Source organism: Micropterus salmoides, unplaced genomic scaffold (genome assembly GCF_014851395.1).
Source record: "Micropterus salmoides isolate LMB-PRFRI ecotype aquatic unplaced genomic scaffold, ASM1485139v1 Ms_hic_scaffold_4, whole genome shotgun sequence".
Taxonomy (NCBI): Eukaryota; Metazoa; Chordata; class Actinopteri; order Centrarchiformes; family Centrarchidae; genus Micropterus; species Micropterus salmoides.
Genome location: NW_024043372.1, coordinates 18,203,607 through 18,225,273, shown reverse-complemented (window position 1 = coordinate 18,225,273; position 21,667 = coordinate 18,203,607). Strand labels below are relative to the sequence as shown.

The window sequence follows — 21,667 nt, the reverse complement described above, 5'->3', positions numbered from 1 at the left end:
AATATTGTAAAAAGACCGAAACCAAATGTGTTCTCAATACTTTCACTCTTTCCTGTCTGTGGCTCTCAGGGCCCAAGCCCATTGTTCCCTACTGAAGACGTAAAACTATTAAAACAGGCCACAAATATATATAGTTTCATTTAAAAAACAATAAGTAATTTTCTAAAAGAGCTGGACACTTGTTTGTTTTTAGCTAATGTTACTGAAACAGGAGAAAACAGGGCATTTATTGTGGACTATTTTCAGCTGTGGATTAATATGTGCTAGTGAGTATTACTGCAGCAGGACCGTGTGTGTGGCTGACTAAATAAATTACTTCATTGTGATAAAGGAACATTTAATTTAGTACAAGGGTGTGGCTCACATACAGTATGTTTTTTGGGGGGGGGAAACAACGGTCATCTATGGCACAAAGGAATAACCTATATCAGGTTAACTACAAAGACAGTCCTTGTAATAGGATCCATTTATTGATGAGTTTTGTCTTTTCATTGGATTTGTTGACCATAATAAAAATATAGACAATTGCCAGTCTTATTGTCTATTGCGTTTTCATCAATTTTCCAGGCATTTTTTAAAATCTCTTCTGTACTGAATAAACAATCTAAGTGTAAAGATTTTAACCTTCCTTGAGATGAGAAGTTGAAGCCCTGTGCAAACAGTTATATCATTATATTTGTCAGTTCTAAGTCAGACCCACTAATAAGTCGCTACACTGTCACTTTGAAACATTTCCTCAGTGTGATCATGTACCTTATGATTACTTACTGAAAGGAATTAGCAAATGTACATAAGTGAATTAATGTATGGAAATTAGCTCGAGTGCCACCGTGGGTCTGGTTCAGTTGATCCCCAGCTGCATATGTTGGTAATCACCGCTGCCTCTTGGATTCACTCACAGGCACGCAATAAACAACCTGCTGCCAGCACCCCCTACGCTTTTGTCTAATCTGCCGTTTCACTGGGCTCTGGTTTGTCGCACAAATATGAAAGTGAATCTCAGCAGCTGAATGCACAGAGGCACATTAACTAGGATGGGTGCCTGCACACTAAAGCCCCAGACGTTAAGTCTAGGATTTACACTGGAATATGATTCCCTAAATGTCTTAAGAGTTTTGGTGCAGAAGTTCTCAGAGAGATCTTGAAGAACTTGGCGAACTTGGTGACCTGTCGCCTCGTGCAAAACCATATTCATCACATTCCTGAATTAGCTCTTTGAATTGCACCTTACATCTGACGATAAGCCTATGATTAACTGGCAGGGTACAATGGATTTTTGGTGTCTCCAAAATGCCCAAGTAACATTTGTCCTTTGTATTCAAGACAGTGGTGGACATCACTGGATAAGGTATAAACTTCTTTCTCAAACTTCCTTTGACATCCCATCCAGAATATTTAGTTAATGGCTCCACCTACTGGAAGAAAGGATGTACTGTCTGTTATTAAACATGCCACATGCCACCTTGCCCTGATGCCTGCTTGTAGCTTAACTATCACTGACTGGCTGGAAAACCTTCTGTTTCAAGTGATATACCACAAAGTGATAATAAAAATCTTTTTATCTTATCTGGGTGATCTTAATGGCACCATTTTTAGACTGCAAGCTGTCTAGTGGTAGCTTGTAGAGATGCTGATTATGCTGATATCCCTTGTTTATGGTTTATTAAAATGCACTGAAATTAAAACACTAAAATTGACATGGTATGTTTTCCTTATATAATGTATTATCATTCTTATTTGTATCAATGAGTTAATAATCATTCAAATAATCATAGTCCCCTGGAAAGCATATATTAGCCATGTTTAATTTAGTTGGTGTTTGTCCAGGATTTATGAAGTTCACTCAAAAAATATTATTTTGGTTAAAAGGCATTTATTTGCAAAACATCACTAGATCACAGTGCATATTCAACCTAACGATCTCAAACAGACCATTTCAGCTGGATGGCTGAACTTTATTATCTCCCTGCAGAGGGCAGAAGCACATTTGATTTGTTTTCTGTTCTGGTAAGTGCAGGTGTAAATTTGTTGTATTTGTTTTGCAATTCATGTCTCTTCGGTTCATAAACTGGTTTAAGCTTTGACACTATTTAGGCAAGGGATCATACTTGACGTGTTTGTTGTTATTGATGTACACAGTGATGAAATGTATTTACTCAAGTACAATACTTAAGAACAAATTTGAGGTACTTGTGCTTTACTTGAGTATTTCCATTCTATGCAACTTTATAGTTAAATATTGTACTTTTCACTTTACTATATTTGTCTGACAGCTTTAATTACTAGTCACTTTTCAGATTTCATTTTTCATATCATTCCTGTCCAGCGAAAAACCATGTATCTCCAAATTTGGTGATTTTGAATTTAAATCCTAATAAACTGAAGGACTGAGTGTCAAACCAGCTCTACACATGATCCCTTTACCTATACAGGAGTAAAATGCAGCATGCACATTAATACACCAGTAATTTTAATCCAAAAACATAATAAAACAATGACAAGACCCATTTTTCTGCAGAATGAGTTATTTTACTTTTGATACTTTAAGTACAATTTGCTGATAATACTTACATACATAATTAAGTAAGGCTTTAAATGCAGGACTTTCACGTGTAGTGGAGTATTTCACAATGTGGTATTGGTACTTGAAGCACCCTTTTAGAAAGGGGGATAGAGGGACCCAGCCTGGCAACATTTCTCCTGTCAAAACCTCACTGCGGAGCTTGCCAGTTGCACATTGAAGTTAGCGTCTTTGCACTTGGCAGTAGCATAACTGCAAGCTAACCATGGCAGGCAAGAGGGCGTTAGTAATCCTGTCTAAAGGCGCAGAGGAGATGGAAACGGTTATTCCTGTGGACATCATGCGTAGAGCTGGGGTTTGTAACACGTCTGCAGGCTTGTATGTTAGCTAGCTAAAAAAAGCCACTGACCAACATCATTAAAGTTAGCCAGCTAGCCTGAATTTTTAAGACGTTTGTCACCCTTTCAGTGAGTCCACAACAATATTAGGATTTGTCAAGAAATACTGCCACTGTGGTAATGATGGAAATTACAGCGTAACATTAGGCGACATTTGTAAAGGGCAGCGTTAACATTAAGTTAGCTAACATGAACATAAATGAACCTGCTAACTTTGCCCAACTAGGAGCATTAGAGTCACAAACACTGCTTTAACGTTCGTTGTGTGAATGTAATAATAATAAACTATTACGTTAAGCTATAGCTAATAAGCTGTTAACTATTGACGCTCTCTCAACCTTTAAAGCAAGCGCAAACAGGGTCTAAGTTAAATGTCAAAGTCCACCGTAGACGCACCTCTCCGCCATTTGATAGCTTTCAAAATAAAAGTTCCCTTCAGCCATATACAGACAGGATGCCGTGCCGTGTCATTATGCTAATGCTGTACTTTTCATATTACCTGCCCAAACCTGTAGATTGCAGTGACGGTCGCAGGACTAACGGGCAAAGAGCCAGTCCAGTGCAGCAGAAACGTCGTCATTTGTCCTGATGCTAGCCTAGAGGATGCCAGCAAACAGGTTGGGCTAAGTATCCATCTACTAACACTGTAATTATTACATGTTAAAACGGTAGCATAAAGCAGTCAAAGCCGTATTTTGTATTTTTTTATTAGCTCTATTAATCAAACTATTTTGGCATTTAGGTATTCTGCAATTTAAAACCTTGCAGTCTCCTTTAATCTGTATTTATTCTTTTTTTTAATTGAAATTAAAATATTTGCATATATGTGCAATGTGTGTGTACTGTAGCATTAAGTGGCTACAACCATATGGAATTAATAGCTATATCCATGGCTTCAACTTACAATTAGTTTGTTCAACCCCCTGCTGTAAAATGACAAATAAATTATCTGGATTCCTTGATTGATTCTTGATCTGTCATGGTTTGCATCCCAGGGCCCATATGATGTAGTGCTTCTGCCTGGAGGAATGCCAGGGGCCCAGAATCTGGCTGAGGTGAGATATAATTAGAGAAACTACACATAAATGGCTCAATTTCTTCATGTTTTGATCTGCTAGGGTTCAACCATGTATTTCCATGGGCCTGGGTCAGTCATGTGTTTACATTACAGCCTTGCTGCTCTGTTATGGTCCTGCTTAGTAGCAGGGACAGAGAGTAGCCCAGTGATTCTCAAACTTTGTCCATCACAATGTCCCCTTTTTGGAAGCAGAGAAAATGTCATGCCCGCAACCCCATTTAAAATAATATATTCTTGCAACAATTGATAACATTGTGGAAATTACAACAAATGAGAAGATGAGTTGAAGCGAGAATGGTTGGGGTCCTGGCAAGACTTTCCCTGTGGAGAGCGAGCCATATGGAGGATGAGGTTTTGCATGGCAAACTCTTTCTTGTGGGTTTGGTGGGGTGGGGCTTAGTGGAGTCACATGAGCAGCAGAGAGAGAAGGTTTTGCATTGTATGTGCAATTGTTGATGACTACAGCTTAAAGCTGATGATACACGGAGCAACTTTTAGAGCAATGGTGCTGGACAATGTTGCCGTCAATGGTAGTGAGTAAAGATTACTACCGTAATCCCCTTCCCCCATCACTCCACCACCCTCCCCGCACCACCGCTATCCGTTCAAAACATAGTCGGACTTGCCACCAGCAAGATTGCCCAGCAACATTGCTCAAAAAGTTGCCCCTTGTATCATACCAAATAAGCCACGATCACAGTTTAAAATAATATAATAACAATAATAAATTTTATTTGTAATGCACTTTACATTTGAAACAAATCTCAAAGTGCTACAGTTAAGATCACACTTTTTCGTTACATTTTTATATCCTTTTTATTTAACTTAAGTTTTACGTGGGTCAAGGATTTTAGTCATCCGACATGGATTTTAATCTAGATGACCGTAAAAACGCTATCAAAGCTACTGATCACAACAAAGCTCCGGCGACTAACGTTATGCTAGCCGAGATAACTCTGCCCCATGAGGATTGCTCACTCCTTAAGAAAGCAAACAAGAAGATTGCTGACCTTATGGAAGACATCCAACGACTTTCAGAGGAACTCAAAGAGAAAGATTCCCTGCTGACTGGCTTTATGGATGTGGCTTCAGTACAAGCCAAACAGTTTCTCTTAGAGCAACCGCCAACATCCAGGACACCGTGTTATGGGACCCCTCTATCCTTCCCAGGATTTCCTCCTGCTCGACTCCGAAGCATCAGTCAACCTGGGCTGAAGTGGTGGTCCGTGGCTGCAAGAGAGGCTCGGATGGGGCTACCTCTCCTACGCACATCGGCCTCTCCAACCGCTATGCAGCCCTGTCTGACAACACTCCGGGTCCGTCCAGCGGATGATGATAATAATAATCTTTATTTGTAGAGCACTTTTCAAAAACAAGTTACAAAGTGCTGGATGCACCTGCGGCTTCGAGTCTCCCTGATGCGGATCTCTTTCGGCGGACAGTGCCTGCCGACACTATTGCATCTCCTCCACCGGCTACATCTCCTGCACTGGGCCGCCGGTCTGCCGCTGGGCCTGATCGGTGGCCGTCATCCCGGTAAAAAACCTCCGCTTCCCGACATAGGATCCTGAAGGAGGCTGTGCTCAGACGCTCCGGAGGCCGTCTCTACCCTGCACCGTCGGGTAGCCCTTCTCTCAGGTATGTTACTGCTAATCCAACACAACACTCGGCAGCTCATGCACTCCATCCTCAGTCCGCACGCAGTGTTGAAGCAGATTCTGCTCAGTCCTGCTCTGGAACCCCACAACCGGCATCTCCTCGTCCTCTTTTCTCCCCATCCACGCTAATAATTGGTGACTCCATAACCAAAAACATCCGTTTCTTTAACGCTACCACTCACTGCTTCCCCGGTGCCACCACAGCTGACATTTTAAAAAAACTCCAGGACCTGATGCCATCGATCCCGTCCTTCATCACAAGAGTGATATTCCATGTCGGAACAAATGACAAAGCTCTTCAGCAGTCTGAGCTGACAAAAATCTGATTTTAACCGTCTTTTTAACTTTTTAAAGGAGTGTGGAAAGTCCGTTTTTATCTCTGGTCCCATTCCCACAGTTGGTCGCGGTGCTGGCCGCTTCAATAGACTCCTTGGGCTCCATGACTGGCTCCAGTCCGCCTGCAGGGCTCATTGTGTGTGTTATGTGGATAATTTTAATATTTTCTGGCAAAGAATGCCTCTTTTTAAGACAGACTTCACCCAAACAAACGGCTCAGAAATGTTAGTTGCTCACATACAGCATGTGGTGCGGTCCACACATGACTTACGTGAATGACTAATCATTCATGCAGCACACCTGGACACACCACCGGTCACTGAACAGATCTCTGCCTCACTGCCACAAACAACTGTCTCCAACTGCTGGCATGTCTGCTCCCAGCGTTGTTCCAAAGACTTCTATTCCTGTCATCATCACGCATAGACCAGTAAACCGAAATGTGCACATCCCACACAGAAATAATAGTAATCTCTTAAGGATTAGGACAACTGCACCAACTCCAGCACCTAGAACAAACTCATTTAAAATGGCTCTCTTCAGTGTGAGATCTCTGTCAAGTAAGACTTTTATCTTAAATGATTTTATCTTGTCTGCAAATCTAGATTTTATGTTTTTAACTGAATCATGGCTGCAAATGAATGACTATAGCCAGCTAGCTGAACTGTGTCCGCCTCAATATGATTGTTTTAGTCAACCGAGGGTCAGTGGTCGTGGTGGTGGGCTAGTGAGCGTGTATAGGAAAAATTTCAAATGTCATCAAGTACACTGTGATGAATTTAACTCCTTTGAAGTTCTCACTCTTAAACTTGGAGGGCTGCAACCTATCATATTTGTTATAATTTATCGCCCCCCAAAACCGCCTGGAGGATTTTTATCAGAACTTCCTGAAATTTTATCTACTCTGGTTTTAAATTATGACAGAATTGTTCTTTGTGGCGATTTTAATATTCGTGTTGATGACCCCACCAATGTTAATGCAGCTGACTTTTTAAATATGGCCACTTCTTTTAACTTCAAACAACATGTCAAAGGGCAAACCCATAACCGTGGTCATACACTGGACTTGGTTTTTACCCTGTGTGTCAGCATTTCCTCTGTGGAATTAGTGGACATGACCATATCTGACCACAGATGTATTGTTTTTAGCTGCGATTCGCCTGTTACTCACCATGCCGCCTCACCAGGCTCCGTGTGTTCTCGCATCTTTAATGAACAAAGTATTTCAAAGTTTTGCGCATTCTTTCAGAGCCAAAGCCAACACCTGTCTGATTCCAACACCAACAATCTGGTCGATCACTTCAATCATATCTGCTTGTCGTCACTAAATATTACTGCTCCTCTAAAGGTTAGGCCTACGTCTAAAGCTAGTAAGCAACCCTGGATAAATGACAGCATTCGCAGCCTAAAATGCAGGAAAGCAGAGCGCAGATGGAAAAAATCCAGTCTCCAAGTCCATTACCTCAGTCTGAAGGATTTATTAATTAACTACAATAACTTGGTTAAGGATGCGAGAACACATTATTTTTCTGAACTCATTACTACACATAAACACAATCCCAGATTTCTGTTTAAGACTGTGGATCAGCTGGTAAACCCAACCCCCCTCCTTGTGCCTCAGCTGGAAGTAATGATGACTGTGAATTGTTTTTATGTTATTTTACCAATAAGGTGGTGTCAATCAGAGCCTCTATTACCCTCGCGGCCTCTTACTCAGAGGTTCCTCACCAGCAACAAGAGAGTTTTAACCAGTTTTATCCCATCGACTTGTTTGAGCTTTTAAAAACAGTATCACAAATGAGTGTCCTCCAGCCAACTTGATGTAATACCTACAAAGTTTTTACTGAAACTAATAGATTCTGTTGGGCCCCATTTGATCTCTGTTTTCAACAGCTCCCTATCTACTGGTTGTGTCCCTGATTATTTTAAAACGGCTTGCGTGAACCAACTTTTAAAGAAACCTGGTTTACATCCCTCCCTCCCACATAATTTTAGACCAATTTCAAAACTGCCTTTTATTGCAAAGATTCTAGAAAGAATTGTGTCCAAACAGCTGCTCACTGTACTGGAAAATAACAAAATATTTGAAAAGTTTCAATCTGGTTTCAGGAAGTACCACAGCACTGAGACTGCCCTGCTTAAAGTCACCAATGACCTTTTAATGTCTGCTGATGAAGGTATGTGCTCAGTCCTGGTACTCCTGGACCTTAGCGCTGCTTTTGACACCATTGATCACAACATCATGTTAGACAGACTGAGGCACTGGGTGGGATCTCTGGTACTGCCCTAGAATGGTTTTCATCCAACCTGTCAAATAGGAAGTTTTGCGTGTCTGTAAACAACTATGTCTCTTTGTTCTGTCCAGTTAAATATGGTGTGCCTCAGGGGTCGGTCTTAGGACCCATTTTGTTTTCCTTATATCTGCTTCCCCTTGGACACATTATCCATAAACATGGCATTTCTTTTCATATTTATGTTGATGACACACAAATATGCTTGCCCGTCAGATCCACAGACCCTGGAATGCTGAGTTCACTTAACAACTGCCTTTTGTGAAGTTAAAAAATGGATGTCAAATAATTTCCTCCAGCTGAACTCAGACAAAACAGAAATCCTGGTCATCAGGTCCCAGCAGATGGCAGATACTGCCATCTGCTGGTTCCCTAGTAAATCACATTAAGCCTGTGGCAAAGAACCTTGGTGTTTGGTTTGATAGTAATTTAAATTTCGAGCAGCACACCACAAAGCTTGTTCAATCATGTTTTTATCAACTTAGATCGAATTTTTGCTGTATTTCTATGTTAACTTTTAAGAACACCGAGACCATTTTACACACCTTCATCTCATCACGCCTGGATTATTGCAACAGCCTTTTCACCTGTTTAACCCAAAAATCTATTGATCGACTCCAGACTATCCAGAACTCAGCTGCCAGGCTTTTAACCAGAACAAAGAAATATGACCACATTACTCTTATTTTAGCATCATTACACTGGCTCCCAGTATGTTTTAGAATTGACTTTAAAATTCTATTGATAACTTTTAAAGCTCTTCACGGCCTCTCGCCTTGTTATATTTCTGACCTTTTAGTCCCATACACACCAGCACGCACCTTGAGATCCTCAGGCAGAGGTCTGTTGTCTGTTCCAGAGTCTCGACTGAAAACTAAAGGGGACAGAGCGTTTGCTGTCAGGGCCCCGAGGCTCTGGAACAGCCTGCCTGAGGAAATCAGGTCAGCTGAGTCAGTGAACTCTTAAGTCCCTTCTTAAAACATACTTTTATAGGAGAGCCTTTCCCGATCTTATTTGACTTTATTTTATCCCTTTTATTTTATTCTATTTTACTAATTTTATATTTATCTTAAACGTGTATTTTAGTCTTTTCAATTTTTTCATGCTTTTATCTTGTATTATTGTCTTTTGGGTATTATTGTCTTTACACTTGTTAAAGCACTTTGTAACTTGTTTTTGAAAGTGCTCTACAAATAAAGATTATTATTATTATAAAAGCAAGGTAAAAAATATCAATATAAAATACAAATAGGTAATGCAACAGCTTGCAAGGTTAATTAAAACTCACACGTTCTGCTAAAAAATGTTGATCTCAGTAGTCTGAGGTGCCCTCAGATGGTCGGGGAGGGCATTCCAGATCTGAGGAGTGGCAGAACAGAAAGCCAGATCAACCATGGTGCTGAGCTTAGTCCTGGGGAGAAGGAGGCGGTTTGAGTTTGTTGAGCGGAGGGATCGTGTTGTAGATAGAGGGGTGAGTAGTTCTTTCAGGTAGGGGGGGCATTTCCATAGATGCACTGGTGGGTGAGAAGGGAGAACTTGTATTCAATCCTAGCAGAAACGGGAAGCCAGTGGAGTGAATGGAGAATGGGTGTGATGTGGTCGTACTTATGCACTCTCATCAGGATCCTTGCAGCACTGTTCTGAATATACTGCAGTCTCTGCAGACTCTTGTTAGGGATCCCAATGAGAAGTGCATTACAGTAATCCAATCTGGAGGAGACAAAGGCATGGGCCAGTTTTTCAGCGTCAGCTAAGGTGAGTGTGGAATGAAGTTTTGCTAAATTTCTGAGATGGTAGAAAGAAGTCTTTCAGAGGTTTTCGATATGGGATTCAATGGTGAGTTGTTGGAGGATGACTGGACTTGATGTGAGGTACCAACAAAAATTGCCTCAGTTTTGGAGCTGTTAAGCTGGAGGAAGTTGTTTCATCCATGCCTTTATCTCCTCCAGACAGGCGGTGAGTGTTGAAGAAGATGATTATGGTGATGAAGCTGCAGTGGTGTGTGTGTGTGTGTGTGTGTGTGTGTGTGTGTGTGTGTGTGTGTGTGTGTGTGTGTGTGTGTGTGTGTGTGTGTGTGTGTGTGTGTGTGTGTGTGTGTCCGATTTCATTTACAGTTGTGTGTCATCAGCATAGCAGTGAAAGTAGACTTCAAGGCGACTGATGATGTGACCGAGGGGAAGGATGTAAATAGTGAAGAGGATGGGGCCAAGGACTGACCCCTGGGGGACTCCGCAGGTAACTGTGTGTTGCCGGGACCTTGCATTTCCAAGTGAAATGTACTCTGTTCTGTTAGTGAGGTATGATTTAAACCAGTTAAGAGCAGTGTCAGCGAGTCCAGTGGTTTGGTGTAGCCGGTTGAGAAGTATGTCATGATCCACAGTGTCAAAAGCAGCAGACAGACTGAAGAGTATGAGGAGGGAAGGTGAACCAACATCAGCTGCAATTCGTAGGTCATTTGTGACTCTAACCAGGGCTGTGAACAGAGCGGAAACCAGACTGGAATTTTTTAAAAAGGTTATGTTTGAGGTGGTCCTGGAGATGGGCGGCAACAACTTTTTCCAGTACTTTGGAGAGAAATGGGAGATTGGAAATGGGCCTGTAATTTGCAAATGCATCTGGATCAAGGGTGGGTTTTTTGAGAATTGGTCTGATTATGGCAGTTTTAAGGGCAGGTGGAACGTTGCCAGACTGGAGGGAGTGGCAATCAGATGGCTTAGGGCAGAAGTGTTTGCTTTCACTAGAGCTGTTGGAAATGGGTCGAGGGCACAGGTGGTGGGTTTCATCTTTTTGATTATCTTTTCAAACTCTTCCTGTGATTTCTGGAAAGCACTGTAGGGTCTGAGAGATTGCAGGCTGTGAGTGGACAGTTGGGGCGGGTAGTGTTGAGGATCCAGGAAAGGAAGAGTGGATTGAGTCTACTTTTGATTTGAAAAAGGCCAGGAAATTATTACAGTGCTCTTCTGTAGTTTCTGTGAGTGAGGGGATTTGTGGTTTGAGGAGATGATTTACAGTACAGAACAGCTGCTTGGAGTTTCCGGGACTGTTTCTGAAAACTGATGTTTGAGTAGAATTGTGACCGTGCCTCTGTAAGTGACTTTGAGTAGTCCTTTTGGTGTTCCCGAAAAGCTTGCTTGTGCACAGTGAGACCTGTGGCTTTGTATCTCCGCTCGATGGCACGCCCAGCTGCCTTCATTTTCCGTAGCTCATCTGTGTACCGGGGGCTGATTGGGAGAAAGTGACTGTTCTGATGAGGGTGGACGGAGAAGACATCTTCATGGAGATAGCCTTGTGGTTGGAAACACCCAGATCATAGACCAGAAAATTGCTGAGATGAGTTTGTAATGACTAGGTCGAGAGTGTATCCCCTGGTGTGAGTGGGGACATCAACAAGTAGTGCCAGATTAAAACAGTCGAGTAATTGGAGGAATTCTGCTGCAAAACGGCAGGTGGGGGAGTTGACATGAATATTCATATCTCCAAGGGCTATAATATTAGCAGACATTGTACAGAATGTTGAGAAAAGGTTGGACATCTCTGGGATGAAAGATGCGTTTGGTTTGGGTGGTCGGTAGATGAGAAGTATCGTTGTAGAGAGAGGAGGCTTACATTTAAATGCAAGGCATTCAAAAGAAGACAGCTCAGGCAGGGAATTTAGGGAAGAAGCCCAGATCACTTCGGTGGATGACAGCCAGACCACCACTGTGCCCTGTGCTGCGGGCTTTCTATAGGTAGCAGTAACCAGGAGGACAGGTCTCATTTAATACAGAAAAAACATCTAGTTGGTGCCAGGTTTCTGTAAGGCATATCAAATCCAAACACTTATCCAGAATATGGTCATGTATGAGGCAAGATTTGTTTGTGATGGATTGTGCATTAAACAGTTCAATCTTGATAGTCGATGGAGCATTGTGTCTCTGTATTGGCCGGAGTAGACTGAAATCCACTCCACGTTTTCCATCCCGGTCAGCGCGTAGCATTGTCATGGAAACTCCAGCGTTACTAGTCCTACGAGTGGCAGCACTTTGATGACGTGTTGGAGGTGCGACGGGGCGTGCGCCAGACCAGGGAGACCGGGAGAAAACAAACTTTCGACTGCTACTTCTGTGAATGTAATGGAGCCGGTGAAGGAGTCCAAGTTGTTTAATGACCGATATGCACGATGGAGTGGCGTAGTTGTTGAATTCCTTCAGCTGAGTGACGGAGTAGTTCAATATCATGCCAGTGGAGAGTGGTCTGTTAGCCGTTAGCAGTGCCCGTGATGCACAGAAGAGAGCCATCAGACACAGTAAGCAAATTGTAACTTTGGTTGGAGATCTCACGATCATCAGCGGTGACTTTGGGTGAAAGTCTCATGGAAAACAGGCAGTGATGGACAGATTACGGGAATCTTCGAGCGATGGAAAACTGGTAAGCAGACATCCGCTAGAGTCGGCAGAATCCGTACAGAAATACATATCCTATACATACAAATCCAGTGTTTACTAGTGAGGAACGACACTAGTATAACTTACTAGACGTAATACTGGTCGATACACGTTGTACTATAGGCTATAATGTTAAACAAATGTTGCACTGTAAAGGATTTTTGGTTAGAGAAGCGGCGAACAAGCCACGCCAGCGTCCTCTCTCACCCTCTCTCTGTACCCTCTCTCAATAACATTCTTGTGTGTAATTTGTTAAGAGTTTACCAGTCAAAAACTCAACTCACCTACCTCTTCAGGACCATGTGGGTGTGGTTTCATCAGGTTTGATTGACAGTTGCCCAGCATAGTAAGCAACAACCAAATGGGAACCTCTGGGTCTGAAAAGTGAAGCCAATGTGGAAATGCCTTAAATCTGCATTCTTTCAAATGGCCAGCAGGGGGCGGCTCCCCGGTTGCAAAAAAAGGTCTGATTGTATGTAAGATTATGAGAAAATTACCCCACTCCTCACTTGATTCATTACCTCAGTAAACACTTTTCTTATGAGTTTCTGGTCTTGCAGCATGATGTTCATTTTGTAAGTTATGGCCCTATTTAGAGTAAAATAGACAATAAAGCAGAGTATGCTTTAGGGTGTGACTACCTTGTGATTCACACGTCGCTACCACAGCAACCTGTCTGGTATTGCACTGGGTATTCCTCCCCAGCTCCACCGTCGCATGCAAATATGGTCACTTCTGGTTCCAAAAAAACAAGATGGCGACGGCCAAAATGCCAAACTTGAGGCTTCAACTTGACGGTACACAAACCAATGGGTGATGTCACGGTGGCTACATTCACTTCTTTTATACAGTCTTATGGCAACAGTTCACCAACTGTCATCTAATTCTGATGCAAATTTAGCTAAATTGTGATTGGTGCATTCAAGTGTGTGACATCAATCTCCCCACCTACTTAAAACCAGTGAAAAGAGCACAGAGACTTTTATGTAAAAAATCCCTCTGGGTGGTATAGAGGAATAATTGCTCACCCTTTTAGTGTTCTCAAACACTAGTAAAACATTTAACATGAAAGTCAATATTTTAAATTTTTAAAAACCATGTTTAGTTGAAATATTATTGTTACTGTTTGTTTAGTAAATCTGTGTGTATTGAAACACTGATGGGTTACTCTTGATGTGTTTAAAATATTGCCAGTTTGTTTCAGTGATTTAACCATAGTCAGTATATACACTGTGCAATCATATAGCCTGCAAATGACTCACTGTGCACCTGGTTTCCATGCTGTCTTGCAGTCTCCTGCCGTGAAGGAGGTGCTTAAGGATCAGGATGGCAGAAAAGGACTGATTGCAGCCATCTGTGCAGGTACGTTTTGTGAAAACAAAGCAAAGTCAGAATTATACAGGGCCAACCTCTATGGTTAAATCTATGGGTTAAAGTTTAAAAATGACATGACCTCAAATATGACCATCATGTTGTTGCTTTTAGTCAAATAGATGAAACTTACCCAACCTACACAGTACAGTTTTTCTTGAGCTTGCTTTCTAAAATAGCATCTACATAAGTAATTGAGCAATAAATGTACGCACAGTCATTTTCCATATCAAATCAAACCAGTGATATAAATTAATATACCGTGAACTATGCTTCCGTGTGACCCATAAACATTTTTAACTAAAAACAACATTAAAGATATTATATTGTGGTTTTAAACATACCAAGCTAATGTTGTGCCGGTAAATGGGATTTGGATTTGCTCGCAACTAGAATTAAAGACCTTGGACAGGAAAAAAAAGGTGCAGTTTTTATATATGCGCATGGCAGTGGATGCAGTGAATTTTCTGGTATTTTAGTAACGGGATGTACCCTTAAATGAGTTTATCACACACCACAACCACATTTTAAAAAATATACACTCTTAACAAACGACATGCTTCATTAATTTATGGTCATGAGTGACCCCCTTTTTGGCATTTTGGAATGAAAGTGTGAGGGTTTGATTAATAACTGTCCCTGAGTGAACCCACAAGCACTGACATTTTATTTGACAGCCTCCGTATGCAGAGAAAGGACACTGGAAGGACATTCCGAATAGGGACAGGGACCAATGCAGCAAAGTGGATTGAAGGGTGTCCTAGAAAATGACTAAAATCCTCACAGGAATATACCGTTTAATGAACCTGCCAGCACGAGGGCCAGTTGCAAGACTTATTATGCTGTCCTAACATGAAAACTGTTATTATAGGAAAAGGTCCATTCAAAAACCAGTGACCAATAAGGGCTAATATTGGTTATACGAATGCAAGGTTATGTCCACAAAACAGATTCATTAGATGATAGAAAGATGGTTATCATCACCCTTCTAACCACGTCTGCCTTGTTGTCTGAATGTGGTTCTCAGAAGGTCTCTCTCTCCCAGACTGGCGTCCTCTGGATGGGGACTGGCTGTAACAGGAGTAGCTTGGCTTTAACTGGCAGTCTGCTGTTCTGCCAGGGGAAAGTGTAATCTTTAGACCACATGGGAAGGCATCCAAGTAGAATAATCAATAACTTTCTATTTATTAACAGTTTTTGGATGAGCTCACTGCAGTGCTACGACATTGCCAAAGTTAATGCAGCAGCACTCAATGTCTTCAGCCTGTCTTTTTTTCCTTTTCTCTTTTCAATGTGGTGCAGAGTCTTTGGAGAGAGGCTGAAACAGTATACTGTATATGTTCATTCTTAGAAACAATGGAACATTTTAGGGCATCTTTAGGACATAGTGTTGTCATCAAACATTTTGTGCTTATGTAATTCATTCATAGTTCTACCTGTAATTCCAAATGCTAAATGCAGCATTTTTTGCATTTTTTTGTCTTTGGCTGTATGATTCATATTTTGTAACCATTTTAAATGCATAAAGATGAAAACCTGGACCGACACAAGTGTCACTTTATAACAAGAAGCTGTTACATGAACCATAAACCGCTTTGCTCTCTGCAGGTCCTACTGCACTTCTGGCACATGGTGTCGGTTACGGTAGCACAGTCACTACACACCCTGCCATGAAGGAGAAGATGATGGCTGGAGGTAAAAAAAACACTTTATGCAAACAAAAGGGTGGAAAACGTGTTAAAATGAACAGCTAGTGGCTTTAACGTTTGCAGCTCTAACTCGGATGTAATTATTTGTAAAGGGCAGCAGATGGTGCTGTACTAGCTCTTTCTTGCCTATAGAAAGTCATGTCATTATGCAGTAGAGGAGAGCACAACACTCAGGTGAAAGCCGATGCAGCAATTTGACAAAACATATTAGACAGGGGTCAGTTGAAATGGTGATAGATTATCTGTGTAAAAGTGCTTATAATACAGACATGTGTGGCTTTTAGTCTGTAGCTTGAAGCTCTCATATTGTGATAATCCTCATGGTATGGCTCTTTGTCTTTTTTTAGACCACTATAAATATTCAGAGGCTCGAGTACAAAAGGATGGACATTACATCACCAGCCGTGGGCCAGGAACCAGTTTCGAGTTTGCCCTGACGATTGTAGAAGAACTTATGGGGGCTGAGGTTGCAGCTCAAGTCAAGGCTCCTCTTATTATGAAAGACTGACTGTGTTCACTTTCATCCTGCAAGCAGCGCTGACTGCTATATAAGTCTGACACTGCTAAGACAGCTAATCCAATGTAGCTGATACAAGGAGTAACCAGTGATAAAACCTTTCTCACTAGGTGACATAAGGATGTTTCTCTTCTGACCTCCTTCCTTTCTTAGTTTGGCAATGAAAGGCACCTTTTTTGTTATTTAACATCGAAATACAATATAGATAATAACTGTACAGGCTTTCCAAATGACATGAAATTGATTTTGTTTCATTGTCATCAATCACAAATTGCTCATTATTTTGACAGCTTTTTTGTTTCATCTGTCATTAAAAAATGAATGCGACAAAATACTGTTTGTCTTACTCTGTGGGTGTGCCCATACTGGAGGTCATTGAGCTTGTTTCCACACACCTGTCGTGGAAGCCTCCACCTAAGCAGCATAATGTAACGTTTTGTGAGCAGTACTGCTTAGAACGCGGGAAGCAGAATCCAAATAGATTGGCAGGTGGTCTGGCCAATGAGAAGCCTCGGTTCGGCTGCAGTTGTATAGTGACTGACTAATGGCAGCTCGCACACAGCTAGCAGGGCGGGCCTCTGATGTAGCGCGTGGTAGTTGTGTGTCAGAGCAACAAAAATCCAGAAGGTCTTCACACAGTCAAAAAGGAAGAGAAGGATTTTGAGAAAGGTAAGAACAACTGGTGTTTGTCCTGTTACTGTAGGTATTGCGTGGGTTATGTACACTTGTATCAACGGTAATGTTCTGCCGAAATGGGTTGAATAGCGTTCAGATATGTTCATGCCAGCTATTATATGTTAGTTTACGCAACGGTAATCACGATAAGTTAACGTTAACCAGCCACTAACGGCATCGACATTAACATGACACTGTAACGTTAACGTTTGTCAATGAACACGACAGCGACACGGTCAAGTGTCACATCATTAAAAAGAATGAGTGGGTGTGTGTGTGCAACTAGGAATCATTTTTTGTTAGCCGTGATTAGCTTGCTTAACGTTAGAGGACTGAGTGCTGAGCCTCAAGTTCGTGTGCAATCCATGGCACAATGGATTGACATTAGCGTCTCAAATTGGCCGAGCAGAGAAACGATAGATCAACGTTAGCCTGCGGGTACGTTCATTAACGTGACATGTTCACCATTCAGAGCCGCGTTCAGACACACAAAACGCTGGTGAAATCAGCGAGACACCGCTCTGCAGATGTGACCCGACGTGCAGACGTCGGTCCCAGAAGCTCTCCATCCTCAGCAGCAGCCGCAGTCAGACTGTGCAGCAAAGACTGTAGCTAATACAGTGCGGCAGAGGCCAGGTTAGTTCCTCCATCAGTCAGAGGCATCAACGTGACTACGGTAAACTCTAAATAAACACGACCCCTGGAAATCTCACGGTACTAGAGGTAAGGACGCGTTGGTATAGCTGTTTTATTATTTGAATGACTTATTATCATGGACAGTCGTGTTTCTCATTCATCTAAGAAAGTACTTGTGCATTGAGAGATCTCTTCGTTGACACAAGGCCCATGTCAACGAAGATCATACTCTCATTTTCGTTTGAGCACTTAAAACAGGAAGAACCCAGATGTGTTACCTTCACTTATTCCACTTTATAGAGACAGGAAGTACGAAGCAAGATATTTTCTGGTTGTCTGCATTTTCAATTGCTGGTAAGCCGCCTCTTAGTCATTCTTAGCGAAGCATGCAGAACCACAGCAAGTCAGGGGTCATCCAAATAGGAGGGCTTAACTCGAGTGTTTTTTTCATCCACCATTGTACAACCAAACATAAGTGAGCCAAAAAAAGACTGCAAGGCTCTACTCCCATTACAGTGCATGAGGAGAGCACTGTTTACTGTTAAAATCACATCCCATTAACATCCAAACCATCCAAATCAGGAGCTTGAGCCTGTGTACGACTGTTACCTGTGGGTACAGTTCAGGCGAATTGTTTGCCCTATGACAGTCCTGAACAATTTAGATCGGGCCATGTCTGTCATGTTGAGGCAACATCACTACATTGTGTGCCAGAGCTAATGTGTTTCATTTCTGTGGTTCAAAATTGAGAACTAATCTTTGCCACTTTATGGAAGACAAACATCAGTGCTTAAATAGTGTTATTATGACGGCTGTATGGCACAGTCTCATTAATGCTATGCTTTTGAGTTGGATATTTCTGGAACGTTAACATTTTTGCGCTGTTGCACATAACATGTTAGAATTATTCTGCTTGAGCAGCTGTACAGTAAAGAGCTTGAGGCTTGACTCCCTATTTCTGGATGGGGCAGAGGAGGGAGTTGGTGGGGGGAGGGGGAGGCTGAAGTCACTGTGACTGAGTCATTGGTTTAGCTAATGATGCAATTAGAGTGCTGCACTTTGCATCTCCTGATTAGGACCCCTACTTGCATTGGCATGCAGACAATGAAGAATGAGTTTGCTTGCCTGAGTTGCTTTGGCAGATACATTTCAAAAAGTAATGGACAATACAAGCAATTGGGATTTCATCAACATTTTTTGTGTCATCAGCAATGAATGGATAGATTTGTTGATTTGGACTTCAACCAATGTAGAGTCTGATTTATAGCTCTTGGTGATATGTGAAACCACTATAAAGCAGTCATTCCTATACTTCATTTTGGAATTGGACAGACCTAGTATGACAACTTGGGTTTGAAATTTTGAATCACTAATATATTCACTTGTACCATTGTGTATACCATCACATCAACATGAAACTCTGTTCCAAAGATATTTTAAAAAGTAACTTTGTTGATAATGTTGCTGCACTATTTTTGGTATTGCTGCCTCAGGTATTTGAGGAGACGACGTTAGATTGTATGCTTTGAAGTGATCAGTGTAAGTGTGTTTGTTTTCAGGAAACATTTTACCCCAGAGATGTGGTTTGAAAAAAAAAAAAAAGTACTTAATTTTTGTTAGTTTATTTTTAGAAGATAATTTGACAAAGTAATTACATAGATACATTAAACTTTTATCTAGAACATTTCAAATGCAAAGGTTAATGAGACATGGTGAACCCTGCTGTCCAGAGTTATACTTATAACTCTTTTATTAGGTTGTCTGCACTGCTGTTGTAATTATCAGTGCTTCCACAAACAACACAGGGCTTCATATCAAGGTTATGTGGGGGCAAGCATACAAGCTTTAAATCCTAATAAATCTATGTAGGTATTTATGTATAAGTGATGGCTGTAACTGGTTTGGTATTTGCACTGATTTAATTATAATTTGAGTATCTTTCAGACGTGACTGATACACAAACTGTCACTGCTTTCTTCATTTTATTCTGTTTGTCCTTAGGCCAAGTACAATTAACAAAGTAAGCAGGTCTGATTAATGATAGAAAAGAGGATCTTAAGAGTGTTACCTCTTAGTAGAGAGAGGAGTAGGGTAATATGAGGCTACATCCACACTACTACGTTTTTTTAAAACAGTTTTATAACAAATACGATCTTCTCCGTACACAGCAGCGTATTAGCTGCGTATCAGAGTTGAGTCTATATTAAAACGACTGAAAACACACATCTAGCGGCCGTTCAGGCAGCCTTCACTGGGCATGTGCGTGCCAATGTAAACATGAAGCAGATGGTCTACTCCACAGTTGCAGACGATTTAGCGAAAGACTACACCGGGCATTTTTATTTTTGCTTTGACCGACAACGAAGTGGATCTGTTACTGAAAGTAACACAGGAGTACAGAGAGACGGCAGTGTAACACCAAAATCTGTGAATTATCAGATTCTGTGACTACACCCAAACGACGATGATTTCCTAACCATAACCAAGTACTTTTGGTGCCCAAACCAAACTGCAACCGCTTCCCATCGTCAACAAAGCCTCTGGCGCTTAACTTCCCATTTGGGTCACAGAAACTGATAGGTCACACATTTTGGTGTCACAGCGGCAGTGGAAAACAGACTGGGAGTTGTTGCAAAGTTAACCATTAAGTGTTATTTACACAGTAGATATATTTTAATAAAAATACCAAAACTAAAACTCTGTCAGTAGCATCGTGTTTTTGCTTTGCATGACTGATAAGACCGACTCACAAAGCCAAATGTGAGTGTGTGTCATTGAATAAAGTCCTCTGTTTTGCCCACCGGGTCAACAGTGTTTTCAAACAAATATCTTCTGATTCACTGCTTTAATCTGGACAGGAGGCGGAAATGTAGCAAAAGGTCTCCGTTTTGTAATGAAAACAGCGAGAGAGGCAGTCAGCTGATTGAGTGGCGCCTCTCTTTGCATCAGTAAACTCACACTGAAGAATCATTCTCTCTCTGCCTGATGAGCTGAGTGTCGAGACAATTGACCCTTCGCTAAGCCCCGCCCCGAATACACAGCTGGCCAATCACAGCGCAGTATAGCACTCTAACTGAAGTCCGACACTTTTCATGGCTGCGCTCCATTGACTCTAATGTAAAAAGAGTCATTTTCTAGCTTTTTTTTGGCTATATTTTTCTAAGATATGGTCAAACGCTGTTCCTGAGGCACTTGTGATAGTTACAGTTGCTACCCAGAGAGGTTGATAGGAGATGTACGATTTATTCTCTTTCCAAAACCTAAAATAAATCCAGAAAAATGTTGGCTGTGGATCGTTCCTAATGTAATGTTAGTTAGCTAACGCTAGCTAACTTCCTACTGAATGTAACGTAATAAAGCCCGACTGTTCTGCTTTTTAATGACTGTAATAATGAATAGAGGCCTACCTAGCTTTACAGGAACAGTGTTGATCGTTCATATCGTTATCTTTTGTCTCAATCATCGGGGGATGCGGTGGTTCACCTTGTACTGTGTGATCGGTAAGTTAGCTTCTATCTTTCATTTTTTTCACGTCCGTTTGAGTCAGTTTGACAGTCTGAATACAACCTTCAAATGTATAATTGCAAAGCTGTCTGCTTCTTTCTGAGAACGCTTTTTCCAACTAATTTGACAATATTTCTCCGGGGAGTGCAGTGATAGACAGAGGCAGCGTCGACAGTTTGTCGGACTTAGCAACAGTAACTAAGGGGGGCGGGGCTTAGCGAAGGGTAATTTAAACTTCGGTTGCGGGTGGCGTGTGTGAGATGAGCACAGCTGCGACAGTTTCACATGATTGCTCCTGCTTGTTGCTCCGCTTGTCTGTTTGCTGCTCAACTCTCATTGTAAATGATTACCTGGACGAATCAATCCCTTCCTGTCTGAAAAGGACTATGGTGCTAGCTAGCTTTGAAAACCGCTCAGACCGCGTAGTGAAACATTTTAGCGGCCATTGAAAATTTGTCTGGCGGGTATTGCATCATCTGATCGGCTTTTCATATCAGCCTTTTTAGCAACCACCGATCAAACTAGTTAAAGCCATTATTGGCCAATTAC

The 21,667-nt window shown here is 41.6% G+C and overlaps 2 protein-coding genes across 5 annotated transcripts in view; both read left to right on the top strand.

Annotated features, from left to right (window-relative positions):
• Window positions 1–2,717: 2,717 nt before the first annotated feature.
• park7 (parkinson protein 7) lies at window positions 2,718–16,635 on the top strand. Its single transcript, XM_038697572.1, has 6 exons — window positions 2,718–2,876; window positions 3,435–3,536; window positions 3,915–3,974; window positions 13,999–14,068; window positions 15,686–15,772; window positions 16,134–16,635. The coding sequence occupies exons 1-6, from the start codon at window positions 2,787–2,789 to the stop codon at window positions 16,292–16,294; spliced, it is 570 nt and encodes a 189-aa protein (XP_038553500.1). The 5' UTR covers window positions 2,718–2,786; the 3' UTR covers window positions 16,295–16,635.
• A 240-nt stretch (window positions 16,636–16,875) lies between these two features.
• Window positions 16,876–21,667, top strand: part of kcnab2a (potassium voltage-gated channel, shaker-related subfamily, beta member 2 a) — a 95,456-nt gene continuing 90,664 nt past the window's right edge. The window contains exon 1 of one of the 4 annotated variants that reach the window (XM_038697566.1): window positions 16,876–16,972. The gene's annotated coding sequence lies outside the window, so the exon portion shown is untranslated. The remainder of the gene's footprint in view (window positions 16,973–21,667) is intronic. The other 3 variants (XM_038697564.1, XM_038697569.1, XM_038697565.1) reach the window with 3 other exon arrangements.

Coding starts and splice junctions, on each gene's coding strand:
- park7 (XM_038697572.1), top strand. CDS start 2,787: ATGGCAGGCAAGAGGGCGTTAGTAATCCTGTCTAAAGGCGCAGAGGAG. Junction 2,877..3,434: donor ACATCATGCGTAGAGCTGGG/GTTTGTAACACG, acceptor CCAAACCTGTAG/ATTGCAGTGACGGTCGCAGG. Junction 15,773..16,133: donor GGAGAAGATGATGGCTGGAG/GTAAAAAAAACA, acceptor GTCTTTTTTTAG/ACCACTATAAATATTCAGAG.